Source organism: Melanaphis sacchari, unplaced genomic scaffold (genome assembly GCF_002803265.2).
Source record: "Melanaphis sacchari strain LSU unplaced genomic scaffold, SCAv2.0 Contig84_pilon_pilon, whole genome shotgun sequence".
Taxonomy (NCBI): domain Eukaryota; kingdom Metazoa; phylum Arthropoda; class Insecta; order Hemiptera; family Aphididae; genus Melanaphis; species Melanaphis sacchari.
The window spans coordinates 1,476,530-1,497,482 of NW_020271599.1; the positions used below are offsets into that span (position 1 = coordinate 1,476,530).

Here is a 20,953-nt window from a genome sequence, read left to right on the forward strand (position 1 = left end):
ATATATATATATAAATATATTAGATACTGCTTTTTTGGTTAATATCCATGGCTGTGTTTAAGAGACAGTTCGTAGGAGGAAATAACCCCTCTTGGAATAATATGTTAGGAGGCAATATAATTTTTACGGCGACGATCAAAGATTTTTCAGTAAAATTATAAATTATATGTATATTTATGTATTATCATTGATTTAGTCCAAGATTTGCGATTTTTATGTAAAATTTGCATTGTCATAAGAGTTTTGGAATTAATGGGAGTAAATTGTGACTGGTTAAAAAATTGTTGAATGTCAATGTTTTTAGTAATATATTTTTATTTTGTTTTTTTAAACACTGAATTATAGTGCGTTTTCGTTTTAATTGTTATATTATATTATTTAATTTTTCTTGAAGCATCAAATTTCTTATAATGATTTTTGTTGGACTTGTTAAACAATGATAATTTTAGGCTTTTTAGTAGGACTTGGTAAGTGAGTAAGTTCCGATACATAGGATTTTGTATTTGGTGTAATTTCTGACTCTGGGTCATCATTAAATATCAATTGTGAAGTTGAAGTGTGAATTATTCCTGTGTGATATTTACGTTTCGGTGTCAGTACATTTAGTATTTTATTTATATTTTTACCTGAAAATATTGCCATTGACTTATTGTTTTTAGTCGGCATAGTATTCAGTAGAATATCAACATTTCTATTCGCATCTGTAAAATACAAATATGTGTTCACAATTACTGATTTTATTATTTAAATTTATTGTTTTAACTATGTATTTAGTATTTATCAATTGTATATATTTTCATCAGTAGTGTTTTATCGATGTCGAATCCGTATACATAGAAGAATGGAAATGATTCGAACAAACGCATTTTTTTCTCAATTTTTTTGGGCTCATCCCTTCTAAGTCTATGTTTTCTAGATTATATAAATATATAATTATATAATAGGTACAATACTTGTGGTTTTTAATTTTAATAGTATTATTTTGTAACTGTTTTTATTTTAAATACTTACCTGAACTAATTATCTATTGCTTGTGTAATTCAATATTGACTGGAAATGGATGTAAAATATTTTTCGATGACCTTCTTGTCAAATTACAGCCAAAATAGACACATTTATCTTCTGATATTTATATATATATTTTTTAAACAATTTATTTTATATCAATTAAATAAAAAACACAGGACAGTACACGGTTATAGAATTAAATATACATATAAATACTACCATTAGCCGGTGGCTGTTGAGTGTGAACGGTATTAATCATTAATGTTATACCAAAACAAACACTATTTGTATTTTGATAACTTAAAAATAGTAACAAAATATTTTAATTCGTTCAAAAATAAACTACGAGAATGGTCTTGGAGATCGAGAAGAATATTGAGAAAACTACTCACAATTTAATAGTAAGATGAATTGGTATATCCATATTCCCTTTATTTTTCAATATAGTTAATACCTATTTATGCAGTATTTAAAATATTTAATAATTAAATATTTTTAATGTGATTACTATTACATGGCTAATATATAAAATATTATTGTATATATATATCAGCATAATATTACATTGCTTATTTGTATTTTATAATGTAACATGCTTATAACAATCATAACTTTTTGTCAATTATATATCATAATAGTATAATCAGTATAGGTATAAGCTATAAACGTATTATAGACAATTTTTAATATATATATTAAACACTAAGCAGGTAGTCACTGACTCAAATGATAAAAATCCAAAGTCTAGTACTTAGTTGTGTATTCTCGCCTTCTCGGTTTCCTACTTTGAATTTCGATGTCGATTAATGTCACAACTCAGTTTAATTAGTCCCCACTTCTATGAACTTCTAGTGAGTATAGCGACATCCGCCAAAACTAATAACTGCGCAGAGCGCCTCGTGGTGACACCTGCCATTTAAAGAGCAGCGTAATTATTTGTATTGCAGTGAGTTATTGTTTATATCTACTATTTATAATCAATGGTATTATATAACTAAATTGTGTAATACTGATTCCCAATCTATAACCTCGAATTAAATTTATACTTCAGTCTCTGATGACGGACCTCAACGGACATAGCCGTTTTCAACCAAAAACGTACTCTTCTCTTTTCGGCTGATTCACTTTTCAACTAAACTTAAAATAGGTCGATTCCCTTTTCGACCAAAACAAAATTTAATATGATATATGTAAAAAACTAAAATAATTGTTATATAATTTTCATAAAATTAGAGCAATTATTATATAATTATATGATTTTGAAAATGATTAAAAGTGTAAAATGTATAAAATTTTGTAAAATAAAGTGTAGAAAATTATTTAAGATATAAGAATAACTATATATTAACATTATTTTTATGTTAATATTATGTCATAGTATGTAATATGTATAATTTTATAAAAAAAATAAAATTTAAATCATATAAGTAGGTTTGTGACATATTATCATAAAAATGATGTTAATATATAGCCATTCTTTTATTTTAAATAATTTCCGCATTTTATTTTATAACGTTTTATGCAATTTGTACTTTTAATCATTTTCAAATTTATATAATTATCAATTTCCCTAATTTTACAAAAAATTATATAACTACCAATTATTTTATTTTTTACATTAATTACATAAAATTTTGTTTTGGCCGAAAAGGGAAGAATACGATTTTGGTCGAAAAAGGAATCGATCTATTTTAAATTTAATCGAAAAGTGAATCGGCCGAAAAGGGAAGGGTACATTTTTGGTCCAAAATGGTTTCGCCTAGCTCAATACGAACCCACTCTTCTTGTTGCCACCGTTTCACCGACGGAAATTTAAAATCTCATTATTATGTGCCTTCAATTCCCTTAAATCCATTATTTGTATACATCAATCAATTATAAAATAATTACACTAGAACCCCTCTCATCCGCCCTCGACTGGTCCGCCGCTCCGGTTGATCCGACTATAGTATTATCGATATGAATACTATGTAATTTAAAAATACAATTTGGATTTTCTACTTTATAGAAAATATTATATAAAATTAATTGCTATAGTTTAATATTTCCCTTATCACTTGTCTTCTTTAGTACTCCGACCTCTCTCGTATCGTTTCTATTGGTGTGCGTATTTTGAAATATTGCAGCTAAGTCTAGAATGTCATTTGCTAAATAAAAATCTATAACTGAATTTTTTTCTAAGAAATGTAAAATATAATAAATTTCTGATATAATCTTGTATGTAATATGTAAGTAAAAAAATGTTCTGTATATTCTGATAATCCGACCTTTTTCGCGTTCCGACCACACCGCCCCAGTCCCGAAGGTGACGGATTAGAGAGGTTCTACTGTATATATACATATAATCATTAACCATCATAGTTGCTTCTCTAGTTTTACTTAGTTATTAAATTATCAGTATTTAGATACAAAAGAGGATAACCTTCATCACCTGTATGGTATTATATGATAAAAATGTATTAGTATTCAGTTTGTTACCGGTAGGCAGTGCTACTAAATACTAACGCAATTATAATAAATCTGTTGAATGTACCTATAATATAAATTTATTTTTTAATCTGCGAAAATGTATGTTCCTTTCCTTGTATACAATTCGAACAAACGCATGATGCTTATCTTGAATACTCACATGAATAGTACTTGCGAAATTTTGTGAAGATAAAGAAGAGCAAATTTTACGTGAATCGACTATAAATATTATTTTTTATTAGTTTTTTATACTTTTATAAAATTATTAATTATGGCAATAGATTTCAAAAAAGTTTTTTTTTACTTTGGCTTGTCTATCTTTTTTGTCGGTAGTGCCATTTGCATAAACAATTTTCGATCGGGACGACAAACCAACAACGTCATTGAACCGGGAATATTTTCAGATCCTACACTCAAATTTGTCAACATAGTATGTATTAATAATTTATACTGAGATGACCAAAATGTATACCTCAAAACTAAAAATATTTAAAATTTAAAAAAATAAAATTTAAAAAAATAAAATGAGAAGGTACTTTACCGTTTTATTTAAAATATATCATTTAAAAATTATATTATTTTAATATATTAAACAAAACAAGATATTAAAAATTAAATTTTATAACTTGTAAGTACATTAAAAAAAAAAAAATCAATGTACATCTTTTACAGTTATTTCGTCATGGAAATAGAGCGCCAATATTCAAGTACAAAACAGACCCACACAAAAATGCTTTTCCTGAAGGAAACGGAGAATTAACTAAAGTAGGTATAAACTAATGATCATTGCAATGTTATAAAAATATTTGTATGTGTCGATAGAAATTTAAAATATGCTTTTATATTATAATATACGTTGACATTGATTTGTGTTTAGATTCTGAACAGATTAAAAAATAAACCTATTTTATTTTAACGATGAATAATGATATTATTTATTTTGTTATAATTCAAAAAAATATTCATGGGGGACATACAATTTTTATATATACTATGAATTATACTACACACAAATTTCCAAATTATGTAGATTAATTTAATACAAAATTAAATCATGCATTGAAAATGATAATGTACATAAACATTTTATAAGAATTTCAAATATTTACAAATATTCACTTTTAAATTACAAAAAAAAAAATAAATAAATAAATAAAATTGATTTTATCAAAAACTGATTTTACATAAAAAATTCCCATTTTCTTTAATTTTTTCAGTTTTTACCAATTATTTTGAAAAATACTTATTTTTAATTAGACCTTTCAAAAATATAAACTATATTTGATTTACTATCTAAAACCACTTTCAAACCTGAAAATCAAGTATTTTATTGACTACTTATTATGTAGGTACACGGTAGGTACACATTACAAAAATGAAAAAAACACATTGTATTCGAAAAATCAATAGATTTATGGCTTGGTTTAAAATCTATAAATTCAAGATTGATGTAGCCTACTTCTTTCATAGTCACAATTTAATGAAAACGTATAGATTAAAAAGCGTTTACTGTGTCATTTTCTCAAATAGTGTTAATCAACAGAAAGGAAAGCAAAATATGTACAAAAAAGGACAAATATTTCGACGCTTATACAATGGTTTCTTAAGTGACTTATATTTGGATAGTGAGATCTTAACCAAAACTACTAACAAAAGACGGACTTTCATGTCAGCAGCAATGGTTTTAGCTGGAATGTATCCACCAAAAGACTATCAAAAATGGTCAGACACGGAAACTATTTGGCAGCCTATTCCTATTTACAACGATTCGCCAGACCACGGAACAGTATGTATGCTTTTATATTAATTACTTTAGATCAAAGACGGATTCAGAAATTGTCCATGGGGGGAGGGGGCGTATAAACAGCAAAAAAAAAAGCAAAAAGCTTGGCCCAATAATATCTTTTTTTATTTAATTTGGGAAAGGGCAACCATTCGACTCCTCAACCTTGGTCTGTCCTTGCTTCATATATGCGTACAATAATTCTATTCAAAATTAATATATGTTAAAATGAGTAAATTATATGATGCAATATTTTTATTTTGATAAACTTACTGATGAACACATATACTTTTTTAAAACATGCACATATTGATGTCTCGCAGAATTTTGGATATAAAGAACAAAAAATTAACTTGTTAGCTTGTTAACTTGTAGTAAATAGTTGATCACTAGCTACTGCACGGACGGTCGGTAATTGGGCCACATTTTATTTACCTGAAAAAAAAAATAAATATTTGTTTACCTTTTACTACTCGGAGATTGGACTATAAATAAATCTATGTTTTTATAGTGTATCTAGAGATTGGATCATAAATGTATAATACTGCAGGAATATACGAATATAATATAACGTTTATTGATTATTTTTACTCCTTCTTCGTATTTTTTAATTTCATTGGGATTATAATTTTTTTCGAATTTTATTAAAGTTCGTTTTCTGGCTTTTAATGTTCTTATACGCTTTTAATATTAGTATAAACTTATAATTTAATTGTGGCCCAATTCCCGGGCGGCCCTACATGCACTAGTGTAGTCTCATCGCAAATAGTTCATACTTTTTCCAATAAAACCTTATCACTCATCAAAAATATCTGTAATTTTTTCAAATCGTCTCCTTCAACCCTTTTAATAAATTAATTTTTCCATGTTTAATCACTAGCAGAGTTAAAATAGAAGTCTTAAGAGGCAATTATCAGTGCTGAAGGGCAAATTGTTCGAAATAATAAGCTACTCAAGATCTCAGTGTTCTGTATATTAAATACCTAGGTAATAATTAATTTATACCATTTATTTTTCTGCAGTTGTTTGATGAACGAGGAAAATGTCTAGCTTTTGATTTTATGATGAATAAGTTATTTATTCAAATAGGCAATCTTGCCGACGAAAATACAACAACATTATTGTCGTATTTGTCTGAAAAATGTGGACAACCGATCACTAATACGAATATAATAAGGCTAGACGACCTATTTTTATGTCAAGTATGTATATATAAAACATAAATTTAAATACATTATGTAACTATAGTGTGTTTAAAGCACACTAGGTACTAGTAATTTATTTTTATATGGTGTTATTCCTAAAGATGGCTGAAGGCTTACCACTGCCGGAATGGATTAAGCCTTACCACATTGAAAAAATAAAGTCAATTTCTAGAAATAAAAAAATAACAAGAATGTGTTTTGAAAATAGTAGATTTCAGAAAATTATTATAGGTGAGTAAAATTGTTTATTGCGATAATCGAATATGATTCATATTCAATATTTATTCATTCAATCTAAAATGACCTGATCCAACATATATGATCCATTTAGTATAAGACACTTATTATTTTAAAAACCACTAATATTTTTGAAAATATATATTTAAAAAAAATTTAAGTCATTACAAAACATCATTAAAAAAAAAAAAATGTCTTACAAATATTAATTGTTATAACTTTTAATTATTTACTCAAAAATGACAGCTAGCATACATTTTTTATTTTATATTCCAAAACAGTATTTCGATTTATCAAAATCGAGTTTTCGAACAAGTAACATATTAATTATTGGAAACATTAAAAGTTTTAACAATTAAAAAAAAAAAATTAAATATTAATTTTGAAACATATTAATTTTTTTTATACGTGTTAAAGGATCTCTGCTAAATGAAATTGGCTTAAACATGGAATCACGTTCAAATAATAATGATACAAGAAAAATGTATCTTTATTCAGGACACGATATTAGTGTAGCAATGGCAATGAGCTTTCTAGGCAATACAAATATTGACATGCCCAATTTTGGTGCTTCGTTACATTTTCATTTGTATTATGACGAAATTAATGAATACACTATCAAAGTATGATATTATAATTGTTAATTAATAACTAATATTTACAGAATACTTAACTGTTAAACGAGTATTCTACTCGCTAATTTCTATTTTATAGATTATAGTTTATACCATACAGCTATTATCTACTATCACTAAATTAAACTTTTTATAGGTGTACTTTTACGATCGTTGGGACAATGAAAAAGGAATAGAAGTTCCAATATCTACTTGCGGTAATCCATGCAAATTTAAGGACTTTAAAAATATTTTAGACAATAATTTTTCTGGAAAATTTGATGATGAGTGTCAACAATTAGAAAGTTAATCTCATTTATTATTATTATCATTTACATTTAACCGTATCTATTAAAGATTTGTTTTGAATAATCTATGATTATTTTAGACACTTATCTAATTCTAAAAAAAAAGAATAGTTTTAATATTTTACAAAACTTTGTCTAGTTTGTATTATTATTACCTATCGGCTATCTGTCTTCTATGTAGTTAAAACTTAGATTTACACTTTTTTTTTCATGCTATTTAAATAATTTAATAATATACGTATAAATGTATTATAACTTTGATGTTTTAGAAATTATAGATGCATGAACTACGACGTATAAAATGAAATTGGTTACACATGATTTTTTCTTTTTTTTTATCTTATTAAAACACTCAACTATTTAACAAAGTCAAAAATTTTAACATTTTTATCAGTCATTAATCATTAATAATTGGCTAGATAAAAATAATTTTGCTTTTAAATTTAAAATACAATTGAATATATAATCAGTAGCGGGTGTAACATTAATTTACTAATCGGTGTTTTCTTTTGATTTTTTTTTTATATTGATACCAATTTAACTTTTATCGGTTTACATTTATAATGTATTATGTATTAGAATAAAAATAAGTACCTATTAAATTAAATTTTAATCTATATTCTATATTTCTATAATATCAATAATATGGTCATCAAAAATATGTTAACACTCGTCACTATAAATAATTTACGTGTACGTTTATATTTATTGGTGGACAAACAATTCAATTATTATAAACAAATGAACTCATATCATTACCGCTTCAATAAAGCAAATGTTTATACAACGTAAAGTATTTTATCTTAGTATTTATATTCTATAAACAATTAGATAAACTATAGTTTATAATAAAAAATAATCGTCGTCGTCATCGATGATTTTCTGAGAGAAAAATAAGTACATACTACTTTGCTACAAATAAATTAATACATAATATATCGTTCAAAATGTTGATATATTAAAATAAATTTAAGAAATTATGTAATTTTATTAATAAATATTTAACACAATTTTGCCGCCTGTGCGACCGCATAGTTTGCATTTTCTTAAATCCGGTCCTGTATATTATAATACACTAAGTACCTAATAAACTACTCAAGCGCAAAATAGGAGTTTACTAAATCGTACATATTATGTAATAAATAAAAATTGGATAATATGCTTTAATGTAATAATAAATCATCGTATTGCACAAATATCGATTCCGAGTGGTTAGATAAATAAGTATAGGTACTTATCATCAGACTCGTCAGAGGCATGCAGATTGGGATAAAATCAGCTTACTGTTTTGCAAAATAAAAATCGGCAAGTAAGGTAAGTACAAAATAACTAAGTAACTAACACCTAGCTATAAAAACATTTAACCTCCTAATTTTTAGTTTTCAAATTTGTCATTTTTATATGCATTTAAATAAAAGTATCTAAAAGATGTTTGTATTTTTTTGTTGCGTAATTTAAGTTTGACTTTTTTAAATTGCACTATGTACCTATATTGTAAGATCAACATTTTTATTTTTACTTATTCTTCAGAAAAAAATTTATGAAACAAGTTTTCAAATCATAATTTGTTGATAATGTGAAAATAAAAATAAAAAATAATACTTATTACAAATAGTGTAGTCTGATGTGGTACAGTGGTTGGCCTCAATCATTAACGTGATCTTATGTCATCATCGACTATGTCGCTAGCTCTTGGATGGGCGATCATACGGGTTTTTAGTGATAAATCCTCAACACATAATATTATGTGATAGAATTGATAAATTGTAGATACAAAGTATATGACTTTATGTAGATTTTACGGTTAAGTATAAGAAGTAAGAAATAAATTATTTTTATATTCGTTTCGTAGGTAAGGAAAATCTTGATCAAGCTTCCTACACCAGACTTGTCCAAGATGAAATCTACATCCATATATATTGCATAGAGAAAAAGGTGTATAATTGCCAAATGTGCACTACTTTCAAAATCTACTCTGTCATTGATTTTGGATTGAATACTAAATTCATTAAATCATATGTATTTATAAAAAATCCCCACATTCTATTATAATCTGTTGTGGTTTTTCTGGCTAAAAAATAATAAGCCAAGGATAACTGGTAAGTATAGACTGTTTTTGTAAATATGTATCGTATATAGTCGATTAAAATATTTTGGACAATATCTATAGACTATAGGTCCTTTGCCAGAATATATTCTGAATTGTCATTAAGTTTTTAAATTTGTTTCAGAAGTTAATAATACAATTTTATTGTTATAACTTATTAGTATAAAGAAATTGTTTTTTTTTTTTTTAAGCTATAAGTGGTTCCTACGAAGAAGATAATTGCAAAATAGCTTTATTATCATATAATTTCAGCAACATTGGTAAAACCTTCCTATATTTTCTATAGGTAGGTATATATTTTGTCTATAGTTAGAAATATCATTGACCATTAAATGACCTGCTTCAGATATTGCTTTCCGTATAATTTTTTTAGGCTTTTCTTTTTATAGTGTTTTTGATCTGAAAAGAAAATGATTCTGCGCATAATTGCACGCATGTTTACTTTTTAAGTTTAAGCCGTTCACCCTTGTTGTTAAAGGGAATTGATTTACCTTTTACAAAGTTATTTTAAAAAATGAATTTATAATTCTTAATTTGACTTACTTCGTGTCTCTCTACCTCCGATTCCGTCAATTTGATATATATGTGTTCTCCGCATATTTCTAACATCACTTTTCGGTGTTCATTGATTTTTATTGAAGCATAGCAATCTTTTTTTCGGACACAATATCAACATGATCTCACAAGTTTTCAGTATTTCTTTCCGTATAAAAATACTTTTGGAAAATTATTCCAGCTTTTCCACGATTTGATTTAACAAATTTGAATTTACTCATGATTACATGTAGGTACTCATGATTACAATATAATAATATAATGTTCACGTCTCGATAGTGTCTCACGCGTTTTATTGTCCAGTAATCTACTATCTCGTTTGATACACTTTGCGATAAAAATCGATTTATCAACCATACATTTTAGTTGTGTTATTAATAACTGATTACCTACACAATATTATTATACCTATTACATATCTTAACACAGAAATATCTGTAAAATATTTGAAAATTAAATGTTACGAAAGTAAATTTGGAGATGTATGAATTTTAATATAGAAGTTAGAAAACAACTAGCACTTTTAGGCATACACCTTTTTTAGTCTTATTGTTAAATAATATTGATGTGCAAGTGATGTAAGACGTTTTAAACGGTTGATACGCAAATGATGTATAACCCAAAAATTGAACGATGCGCAACTGTCTAACAAAAAAGGTCAAAAATACAATAGTGGTGCGCAAACGACAACCGGCAATAAATAGGTATTACTTATTTAATTTGTTTTTATTAAAACTAATTTAAGCTTAAACGCAACAAAATTCAAATAAAGTTACAACAATTTACGACGATAAAGGTTTACTATTTTTAAATTTATTATAGTTTCAATCAAATATAATTAATAGTTTATTTTATTGAACAAAAATGTTGAGTATAACATAAATAATAGTTTGTTTTATTAAACAAAAATGTTAAAAATAACTTAATTTTAAAAATGGATTTTCAAACGCCCTGTATTATAATATACCCACGCAACGAAAGTTCAGGGGTACTCAAAATTCGGCACGCAAAACTAAATACCAAACAACAAATTAAGAACATTTTTGTTTTACAATTAATTATTAATAAACAATCACATCTAAAACGAATTCGAGTAAAAATGAAATACGTATTACATTTTTATGAGGTTTTAAAACGAAAAAATGTGTTTTAAGTTTTAAATATTTCCCTTGTTTTTAACTTAACATTTTGAGATACAACTCGGGCAACATTGTAGTTTATTGATTACCAGGGTCAGACCATGTGGACGAAAATAGCTAGATAGCAATAAAGTATTCGAGTGTATTAAGTTAGTAACTCTGCAGACTGCGTGTCAAATCAAACGTTTCTATTCATATTTAAATAATTTTGTGATGCGAAATGGAAGCACCTCTGATGTTTGAAGTGTTAATGTACCTTAATTCCTACTACTTTGGTATGTTTTCAACGTTTGAGTTCTCACTTATATGTGCCAAATCAATTGATGATGCTCAAAAAAAGACGTTTACTCGAAAAGAACTTGGGACTGATATGACAGTATTTGTGTTTCTATGTCTCATTGAAGTGTTTCGCACGTTTTTATCGCGTCGGGACAATGCAGCCGACAAAGCAATATGTGTCGTTCTTTCACTCATTTTGACTGTGCCATCAGCAATAGGAGTACTGTATTTTTTGCTGTGGCAAAAAAGGACTTTCGTGCTGGAAACTATTCTAGGATGCATACAACTTATGCTTCAAGCAACTCAAGTTTTCTTTGGCATTGTATCATTACTGACATTCAAAAGCAGTGATTCAACAACATGAAATTGTAATTTAAAAACAATTATTTGTTATTTTTTATTTGTACATAAACACAAAATATTTTTTTTTTTAAATCATAAACTAGTCAATTTTATTACCTTGATTTATACTTTGAATGTTGTATGATTAGGAACTTTTTTTGATTTAACACGGAAATGACAATAGCAACGTACAAATACTGAAATGAATACAAGAACAATTCCGAGCGCAGCCATTATGCCAATAGGGTGATGATATCTTATGCAGGAAATCACTATTGATAGACCCTGAAAAATAATATTGATAATTAAGTTTTTTTTTATGACATAAATAGTAAAATACAAAAAAAAAAATTATATATATATATATAAAACATAGTACAAGTATATGATTTGATATTTAAAAAAAACAATAAGTAAACATTAAGTTAAGAAAACTTAAAAACGGCTATAGTTTGTTTTTAATTACTAGTATAACTAAATTTAGGTTTGATAAAATATATTTAAATACTATTAAATAATGGTTTCTTTTACTTGTCTTATGGTCATTATAATAGTCAACACGATTGGTCCGAACTTAGAAATAGTTTTATATATAAATAGTTGCCCACATGCAGAGCTTACAGACAAAACTATACAGTCAGTTAAAAACGCTGGATACTAAAATAAAAAAATATGTTACTTTTTTGTGCATATAATAATAAAATCAACATCAATTAAACACCTCTATAATAAATTCATATGTTTTTTTGAATGAGCCCACTTGATATAGTGGTATAGTTGTAAGAAGTGATGATAGTAATGAATTAGCAAAAACCATTTGCATAGAAGTAACTTGGTATTGTGTGAACATTTCCCCTTGCCATGTTGATGTGAAACTGTCTGTTGCTAAGTATCCTACAAGTAAGATGACTCCAGCTACACAAGTTGTGATGTCTAAAGAAAAATTTAAATAAGTTGATGTGAGTAAGCTAATCACAAAAAATAAAAAACAATTAAAGTATTTACCAGAATGTTTGTTTTCTGTAAAAAACTGAAATATAGCCATACCAATCCAAATTCCTATCGCCGTAACATACTCGTAATATTGGTATTTTTTACCAGACATTAATTTTCCCATTAACATGACAGGGATAATTTTACAAGTTTTTGCTAATACCTTAATAATATTCACAATATAAAATAATTTAATTATAATATTGAAGATAAGTTCAGAAGCATACCTGAGTAGGAAAACTGACATATTTGAGAGACTCATATTGACACCAAGAACTTATAATGTTGGACACAGTACAATAGCTGTATTTATATAATGGTGGTGATTTCTTAGATCGAATTCCTTCATTCATAAATAAAAATATACCAGATAAAACTGTAGATAAACCTCTATTCAAAAACACCAACATTTGAGAATCATGAAACTTTGAAGCTTCGTTTGTCCCATAGCACTAACAAAAACAAATAAATAGGTATAAAAGAAGAAAAGATAATCAAAATCGATTACTTAAAATTATTATTAATGGTTTAATTACCTCGGACATCATTTTTTCTTGAATTACGCCCCAAATTAAATAAGATGCTTGCAAGCCTCCAAAACAGTATACAAAGGTTATTATATCTTTTCTAAAATTAGCTGGTCCATTGTAACTAGGTGTTAAAGGTTGTTCTGGTTCTAAATCATGCTTATCCCCAAACAATGTTTTTAACAATCTACTTGTAAACCGATTATCTGCATTCATTAAAAAAAGTAATTAAAATTATAATTTCAATTCTTCACAAAACTTGAATATTAAATTAATTTAAATAATCTACTTAAGTTCTTTACCTCCCAAATCTTGTTTTTTTGCAAATTTGTAAAGCCAATATCCAGGAATTAATATTAAACAATATCCAAGACTATTGTTAATAAAAGTACTTAATGAAGATACATTTTGATTCAAATTTGATAAAACTGGTAATACATTTTGTAAAATAATTATTGTAATAATAGATACCAAAATGGAAAACCTAAAAATTATACATAATTTATGAAATTAATAATTACAAAGGTCTTAAATATAACATCTTAACTATAAATATTTTCCAGCATAACTTATTTAAATGCTTATCACATACAAATTAGTAAGTAATTACTTTCACTAAATTTTTAAACAAACAATAAATTTGTGTAGATATAAAAATTGAATACTATTCAAATTAGCCAATAATTATCAAATAAAAATAAAAATAAATAATTTAATTTAATTTATTTTTACTAAGAACAAAAATATTTTACATAAATAACTTATTCATAATACAGAACGTAACTATTAAAATAAAAATCTAATTTTTTAATCTTTAACAAAAATAAATTTAAGTAAAAACAAAGGCATTAATACAGGTAATATAAAATAAATATTAAGTTTTAAATGCAGCACATACATAATTAAACTAATTAGAATTAATACATAAATATTTATTTTTATCAAATACATACCATAATTTTATACATGAAAGAAATGCCATTGCAGATGTTACTTTTTTATTGAATAAAACAAAGGGATGAACTTATTGATAAATTATTAATTTTTTTCATACAGTAATTAACAATATTAACTGTCAAAATTATAATATTATTTTTATACATTTTAAATTGTGTTATAAAAGAAATACAAAAATGTTTACAATAATTAATTAGGAAGGTATCAAATACATTTTTCAAGTTAAATTGTACATTTATTAAAATCGAAAATAATGAGAGACATGATAATAGTTAATCTATTAATTAATAATTTTAATTCTTTTTTTTATTTATATACCTAATATTTATATTTTTTAAACTATAAAACTATAATAGCCGTTTAGGTATATTACTATGTTATCACTAAATAGTATGAAGTAAAGTAAACGTTATCTTAAATAGTGCATTATCCACAGCAAATTGATAAGATGTCATCACTCGGACAGTCAGACATAAATATTAAAAGAACTTTTAATTCCTTTACATCTATTATTTATTTGTAATATTATTAAATAAGATGAAAAATCAAGATTTATTTATTGCTCTCTCTAGTAGTCCTAAAGCCATCCAATTTTTTTTTATTAGAGCTTATACATTATTTTAGACTGTAGAGTATCTATTAATTTGTCAGAAATATATTACATTGGTTTATATTTTCTATTTATTATTATGAATTACAAAAGGTAGATACAGATTAATTGTTCGTACTTAATTAGTATTTGCAACTGGATTAATTTTTGTTGAAATGTATTTTAAATACTGATGGGTATATAGCGATTTAATCAGTTGTCGTTTGAGAACAATGACTAGGTGTATAATAATAACTAGTTTTAAAAATGTTCTCAAATTTTATGAAAAAAATATGCCACAAAGTACTAAATAATTTTTTTGTTGCAAAAGTCAAATTCAAATTTATTGAGGTATTAAAAATTCAAAAATTATTTCTTAATTACACCACTACACAATTGGTAGTTAAAATTTATGTGGTTACTTTTGAAAATATATTTTGCAATATTACCAGTAAGTACAAGTATTTATGGTTGAAAGTTCATATTTTTATAAATCAAAACTTACCTCATAAACACAATTAACAATCGGACAATTATGTTTAAATGGGCTACCAAAATCTTTTATAAAATATAAATACAAGTGTAGGTGTTTATTTCTAGTGTAAAGGAAAATAGAAAACTTGTAAGCTTTTTCTTAAAAAAAAATCTTGGATGTACACTTATTTAGTGTTTATCAATTATTTTAATTATCAAGATTTAAATAATACATTAATTTAAACTCATTTCAAAATTGTTTCAAGTTAGTTTTGTAACAAATAAATTTTCTTTACTTTCTATTGTTGCATTTGTACATTATAAATGATGGTAAGTATTTAATGTACATATTTTTGTTTAGTCTTGATTTATATATTTTTATAGATTTTTCTCTAAGTACTTAAACTGTTATTATTTTTAATTAAATTCCTTTTAACTAACAAAAATCATTTGCTTTTGAATTGAAATAGTATATCCTCATAAGTCATTATCAAGTGAACAACTCAAATCATTATTAAATTGGACTTTTGTTCTTACAATTCATGTAATATCCTATGGACAACTGTAGAAGAAAATCCTTTACATTGCACTCAACAGCATAGATATTCAAAACATTTTTTAAAAGAAAATTATTAAAGTAAATAAAAATAAAAATAAAACACAATTTTTTAAAAAGATTAAAAAAAATAATTTTTTTTATTATTTTTGTATAAAATATAATGTTAAACTGTCATGCAAAATATTTTTTTTTGCACTTTTATAACTATATATTTAGTCTAATATAATAAAAATCAATTTTTATATCTAAGATAATATAATACTACCTATTCACAAAGTTTTATTTTACAAACATTATACTTGAAATTTCTATATTTTTTATTATTTTTAACTTAATTTCATATATAATGTATAAATACCTATGTACAATCTACAAATCTAATATTTACAATAAGTATATGTAAATTATTATACATAATATGACTTGACACTTAAAAATGTTAACATAATAATAAAAACCAGCCACTAGAGGCTCAATGGTGATACTCTTAATTTGAATAAGTCAATAAATAATTTTTTCTCAACTTGGGAATTACAGTCAGTTCAAAATTTCAAACTTGGTTAAATAGAGTTGTATCAAAAACAGCTGAACTGTATTTTATTTTTAAATGAGTTGGGTATGGCATTATTAAATAATAAATGATGTATCTGATAGTTGGTTGAATAGCTTAAGTCAAATTGGTCTGTGAAATAATTTATTTGTTATTAATTATAGAACAATAGGACTAAGTTTTTTCATAGTTTTTGCAGAGACAGTAGACTTATTGATGAGATTACACTAAGTTAGGTTAGATATCAGTAATCTCAGATAAGATGTTAAATAGCAGATAGTTTCTCTGGTTTTAACATTAGGATAATAAATGAAGTTTTCTATTATAGAGGGAAGTAAGAGAGTCTTTTATTAGAAAGTCCAAATATACTATATGTACTTATAAGATGTATAGGATCTTTTTTAGATACTTAACAAGCTACTTAAGCGGGATTAAATATAATCTAAATGATTTTTTAAAAGAAAAATACTTTAAACAATATTGGACCTCACTAAATATAAAATGTATTATTTCATAAGGGAGTTATTTGAATTATAAAAACGTTAATCCCATAAGCCATAAATTATCTATTTTATTAAACATCATTTATAGAAATGTTATAATCTAAACAAAGGGATTGGTAATAGCATTGATTATAGATCTAGATAGAATAATCTATTCTATAGCTAATGGTAATGGTTATAAAATTAGTTTTAATTACTAATAAAATATGAATCAAATTTTATAATTATATTGTCAGTGATTGAAATTAAATTCAAAAATAAATACAGATTAAAATATAATAATTATAATAGATACCTAATATTTGTGTATTTAATAAAAGATTTCAATAACCATTATGTATCTATTTATCTTTATTTATCGCAATGCTGATGAACTACATTGTGATTGCAATGCACAAATTTCATCTTTAAATTTGTTTATAGTTTCTCTTAATTTTTTTAAACGTTCTTTGTACATAACTGTGTGTTCTTGTACTCTTTTTCTAGATTTTATCATTTTTTCAACTGTGGTCTTTTTTATGCGCTCATCTAAAAAAACATATGCAACATAAAAAAACTAAGCTAAAAATGACAACAGAGGTACATACAATGTAAATTATTTTCATCGATAGGAGGATTTTTACTCAATGTATCATTTAATACATATTTCATGTAAGTTGATGGATCTTGAAAAATAATTTCCTCATAAAATTCTGACAAAACTGGTTTTTCACTTAGTTCTGAGTCTTGTCCATTGCTATACAACTTAAGTACATGATAAAGTGTAACCTATAAATTATACAAATAAATGTATTTTTAAAACAATATACCTAGATACTATAATAAAAAATAAATACAAGAAAACTACTCTACATACTATAAACATAATTTTTGATAAAAAATAATATTTAATACTATATGGAAAAGAATTTATGTTAATTGAATAGTAATTACAAAATATAAAATTAATGTTAAGTTATGGTAAATACTAGAATAAATATATTTTAAATATAATTTTTTATATTATTTATTTTTATTACTGGTCTTTCACTTGTATCTTGAAAAAATATCTTGATAACCAATTCAAATTCACCCCAGCCTGTTTCAGACACTTCAAACGGAGGTTTTTGTATAACTCGAGTTGGACTTTCATAGCTGTCATGTAATTTAAAATGAACTTTTTTGACCCAGGTACCAATGTCTTCATTAACATAAGGCCTTACATATACACACCATTTGTGAGTATGACCATCTTCGTGTCGTTTGCCAAAATATGTAGCAGTGTTTCCATATATAATTGGTTTAACGATAGAAGTTCCCTAAAGATAAAAAAAAAATTTTGTTTGAAGAATTAAAAACAAAAAAATAAATATAATTTAACTTACTTTTACTCTAGTCAAATCATTAGTCGCCATTTTAAAAAGTTTAAGCGTAAGTGAATAATTTACAATATTTAATTGATAATCATTATTTAAACATGGGTACACGACATAGTCTATAGTTAATATATTTTTTTTAAACTAATAACTATGACCAAGTTTAAAAGTAAAAATTAAATTATTTGAATACGCTTGTATCTTATCATTAACTGTATAAATATTATAAGCAATATAAACACTATAAACAAAGATCTGGTTGCGGCCTTCATCTTTAAATACCGCGGTATTGGTTAAAATAAATATGATAAGAATTTTGAAGTTTTGGTAAATAGTTCTGTAGTTAGTTACATTTTCGGTTAGAATTGATCACGATTACTATATAATCACAACTTAATAAGATAAGTGATAACACTGATAAAATAAATAATAATTAATAATTAAAAGACCGAGACAAAACGTAAAATTAAAAAATGTTTTTGAATTAAATCGATTTTATTTTTATTTTTTGGTTTTAAATCCAATAATAAAGACAATTAAGTACTGTGCGGACTAAAAATGATTACCATATAATCATATTAGCATTTGCCAAATTTATTATTTAATATAATTTTCAAAATTTTTTGTGTTATTAATAAGTATTTTAAACTTTTATTTTTTATTTACCTAATTAAAAATATTTTATAAAATTTTTATGTTCGGGTAAAAACTTGAAAATGAAATTCATGATTCTTCAATATTTTTTCTTTTCGAATATAATAGATAAAATACATGATTTTATCTATTTTAAACATGCTAAAAAACTAGTAAAAGTTAAAATTTTTATGAAATTCATTAGAACCACGAAAATTTGGAAATTCTTTTACTGTTAAAAATGTATATAATTTTACTTTTTAACACTTAAAACTATGTTAATTTTTACAATAATTTAATCAAATAAATTTTTGTTGAAATATAGCCATAATGCCATATAGACTAATAGACCATCTCCGCTCACTATTCAAAATCGTGTATTTTGTGTACAATAATACAATTCAAATTTTTTAACACATCACTTACAGTCACTTACAGTTTCATTTTCCCTTTCAGTTAAATATCTGCGGTTAACGTTTAAACGACGTCTCACTTGGGCACTACACATAGGAAAAAACTTGCTTTAAATGCAAATTTTCAGTTGCTTACAACATTAATATCTTGTAAACATATTAAACTAAACACCAAATTACTTATTTAAAAATTCTTAAATAAGTTAATGTTAACAGATGGCCTTCATATCTGGGGTAAAACCAAAAAATCCAACTTGAACAAAATTCAAACAGTTCAAAACAAATACTTCGTTTAATCGCCAATACATCTCTTAATATTTTCCAATATAGCTCTTTACTCTGATCAGTCTGATCTAAAAATTAAAATTATTCATAAACATTAATTATAAATGATTTTTAAACAGGTATCCCTCTCATCCAAACCTTTTGATATCTGATTTATTAATAAGCACTATCTCTGGAAAATGGAAATCCTCACGGCATTTGAAAATAAATTAATATAGAAACCTTCTTAATAATTAATGATAATAACTAACAAAAACGGTTGAAAAAAAAATAATTATAAATATATATATATATTTATTATTAATATACCTAATATATATGTATAAAAAAAAGGTAGTGCTATCACTGGATGGCTTCTTTTCTCATATTTTCATACAATTTTTCTTGTAATACACATTCTTTTGTGTCCTAGGGGCTAGGATACATATAATATTATATTTTCTAATAAAAATAATCAGTATTTATTATTACCTATGTATAACCATGTAGGAATTTGTATTCATGAATATTGAGTACTTATTTATAAGCTCTTTTTGTATTTTCAAACATGTATTCCTGTATTTTTAGACTTTGGATTGGTTGTTAGGTTCACGATAAGATACATTTTTAATATCAGAAGATTCTATCTAGTTGTGTTTAATTATCATTTTATTGGAAAAATCAAAAACTATCGTGTCTTTTTACAATAAACCTTTTTGTTTTTACTGTCTGCTTGTTCAATAAGCCTTGTTGGCATTCTAACACTTACCAACTAAATTCTTATATAAAATATTTTTAATCGTTTAAAAAAGATAATAGGTATTAGGCACAAGAGCGTCATCTTACAATTTTTCATGAAATTGACACGAATAGTCTATAATTAACAAATAGTCGACTATAATAAGAATCGTTCTCAAAATAGGTACTTTAAAATTTTAAAATGAATTTTTAATATTTTATCATTTTTTATTTTATACAAATGAAAACGAGTCGATACATAAAGAAAAAATTATTTGCATATTTTTAATTATAAATGATTTAACATTTGAGCATAGGAGTCCTCAGAATATAATTTAAATTTTAAGATATT

At 24.9% G+C, this 20,953-nt stretch overlaps 4 protein-coding genes across 6 annotated transcripts; 2 read left to right on the forward strand and 2 right to left on the reverse strand.

The window, feature by feature from the left end:
- Nucleotides 1–3,491: 3,491 nt before the first annotated feature.
- On the forward strand, nt 3,492–7,831 carry LOC112602164 (lysosomal acid phosphatase-like). Of its 2 annotated transcripts, XM_025350120.1 has the most exons (7): nt 3,492–3,907; nt 4,150–4,242; nt 5,021–5,263; nt 6,283–6,462; nt 6,567–6,696; nt 7,120–7,325; nt 7,474–7,827. In XM_025350120.1, exons 1-7 carry the CDS (start codon nt 3,749–3,751, stop codon nt 7,624–7,626), a joined length of 1,164 nt encoding a protein of 387 aa, XP_025205905.1. In that variant the 5' UTR covers nt 3,492–3,748; the 3' UTR covers nt 7,627–7,827. The 2 variants fall into 2 exon arrangements, with proteins under 2 accessions (XP_025205905.1, XP_025205906.1); XM_025350121.1 differs by lacking the exon at nt 3,492–3,907 and having other exon boundaries at nt 4,154–4,242; nt 5,008–5,263; nt 7,474–7,831.
- On the reverse strand, nt 5,672–14,563 carry LOC112602163 (adenosine 3'-phospho 5'-phosphosulfate transporter 1). 2 transcript variants are annotated; one of them, XM_025350119.1, is made up of 9 exons: nt 14,520–14,563; nt 13,869–14,050; nt 13,576–13,772; nt 13,267–13,491; nt 13,052–13,202; nt 12,768–12,979; nt 12,578–12,703; nt 12,164–12,331; nt 5,672–5,695 (listed from the first exon to the last, which is right to left on the reverse strand). In XM_025350119.1, exons 1-8 carry the CDS (start codon nt 14,546–14,548, stop codon nt 12,170–12,172), a joined length of 1,284 nt encoding a protein of 427 aa, XP_025205904.1. In that variant the 5' UTR covers nt 14,549–14,563; the 3' UTR covers nt 5,672–5,695; nt 12,164–12,169. The 2 variants fall into 2 exon arrangements, with proteins under 2 accessions (XP_025205904.1, XP_025205903.1); XM_025350118.1 differs by lacking the exon at nt 5,672–5,695 and adding an exon at nt 11,944–12,035.
- Nucleotides 11,199–12,287, forward strand: LOC112602165 (transmembrane protein 80-like). Its single transcript, XM_025350122.1, has 2 exons — nt 11,199–12,072; nt 12,196–12,287. The coding sequence occupies exon 1, from the start codon at nt 11,646–11,648 to the stop codon at nt 12,066–12,068; it is 423 nt and encodes a 140-aa protein (XP_025205907.1). The 5' UTR covers nt 11,199–11,645; the 3' UTR covers nt 12,069–12,072; nt 12,196–12,287.
- A 2,936-nt stretch (nt 14,564–17,499) lies between the features above and the next one.
- Nucleotides 17,500–18,665, reverse strand: LOC112602175 (YEATS domain-containing protein 4). Its single transcript, XM_025350133.1, has 4 exons — nt 18,563–18,665; nt 18,218–18,496; nt 17,786–17,966; nt 17,500–17,726 (listed from the first exon to the last, which is right to left on the reverse strand). The coding sequence occupies exons 1-4, from the start codon at nt 18,590–18,592 to the stop codon at nt 17,554–17,556; spliced, it is 663 nt and encodes a 220-aa protein (XP_025205918.1). The 5' UTR covers nt 18,593–18,665; the 3' UTR covers nt 17,500–17,553.
- Between the last annotated feature and the right edge of the window lie 2,288 nt (nt 18,666–20,953).

What these genes read in the sequence shown, in the direction of transcription:
- LOC112602175 (XM_025350133.1), bottom strand. Translation starts at nt 18,592, where the DNA reads ATGGCGACTAATGATTTGACTAGAGTAAAA. An exon ending in ATGATTTGACTAGAGTAAAA is followed by an intron (nt 18,497 to 18,562) that starts GTAAGTTAAATT and finishes TTTTATCTTTAG; the next exon opens with GGAACTTCTATCGTTAAACC. An exon ending in CGATGAAAATAATTTACATT is followed by an intron (nt 17,727 to 17,785) that starts GTATGTACCTCT and finishes ATGTTTTTTTAG; the next exon opens with ATGAGCGCATAAAAAAGACC.
- LOC112602165 (XM_025350122.1), top strand. Translation starts at nt 11,646, where the DNA reads ATGGAAGCACCTCTGATGTTTGAAGTGTTAATGTACCTTAATTCCTAC.
- LOC112602164 (XM_025350120.1), top strand. Translation starts at nt 3,749, where the DNA reads ATGGCAATAGATTTCAAAAAAGTTTTTTTTTACTTTGGCTTGTCTATC. An exon ending in GAAACGGAGAATTAACTAAA is followed by an intron (nt 4,243 to 5,020) that starts GTAGGTATAAAC and finishes GTTAATCAACAG; the next exon opens with AAAGGAAAGCAAAATATGTA. An exon ending in ATTCGCCAGACCACGGAACA is followed by an intron (nt 5,264 to 6,282) that starts GTATGTATGCTT and finishes ATTTTTCTGCAG; the next exon opens with TTGTTTGATGAACGAGGAAA.
- LOC112602163 (XM_025350119.1), bottom strand. Translation starts at nt 14,548, where the DNA reads ATGGCATTTCTTTCATGTATAAAATTATG. An exon ending in AAGAAAAAATGATGTCCGAG is followed by an intron (nt 13,492 to 13,575) that starts GTAATTAAACCA and finishes TGTTTTTGTTAG; the next exon opens with TGCTATGGGACAAACGAAGC. An exon ending in TACAGAAAACAAACATTCTG is followed by an intron (nt 12,980 to 13,051) that starts GTAAATACTTTA and finishes ATTTTTCTTTAG; the next exon opens with ACATCACAACTTGTGTAGCT.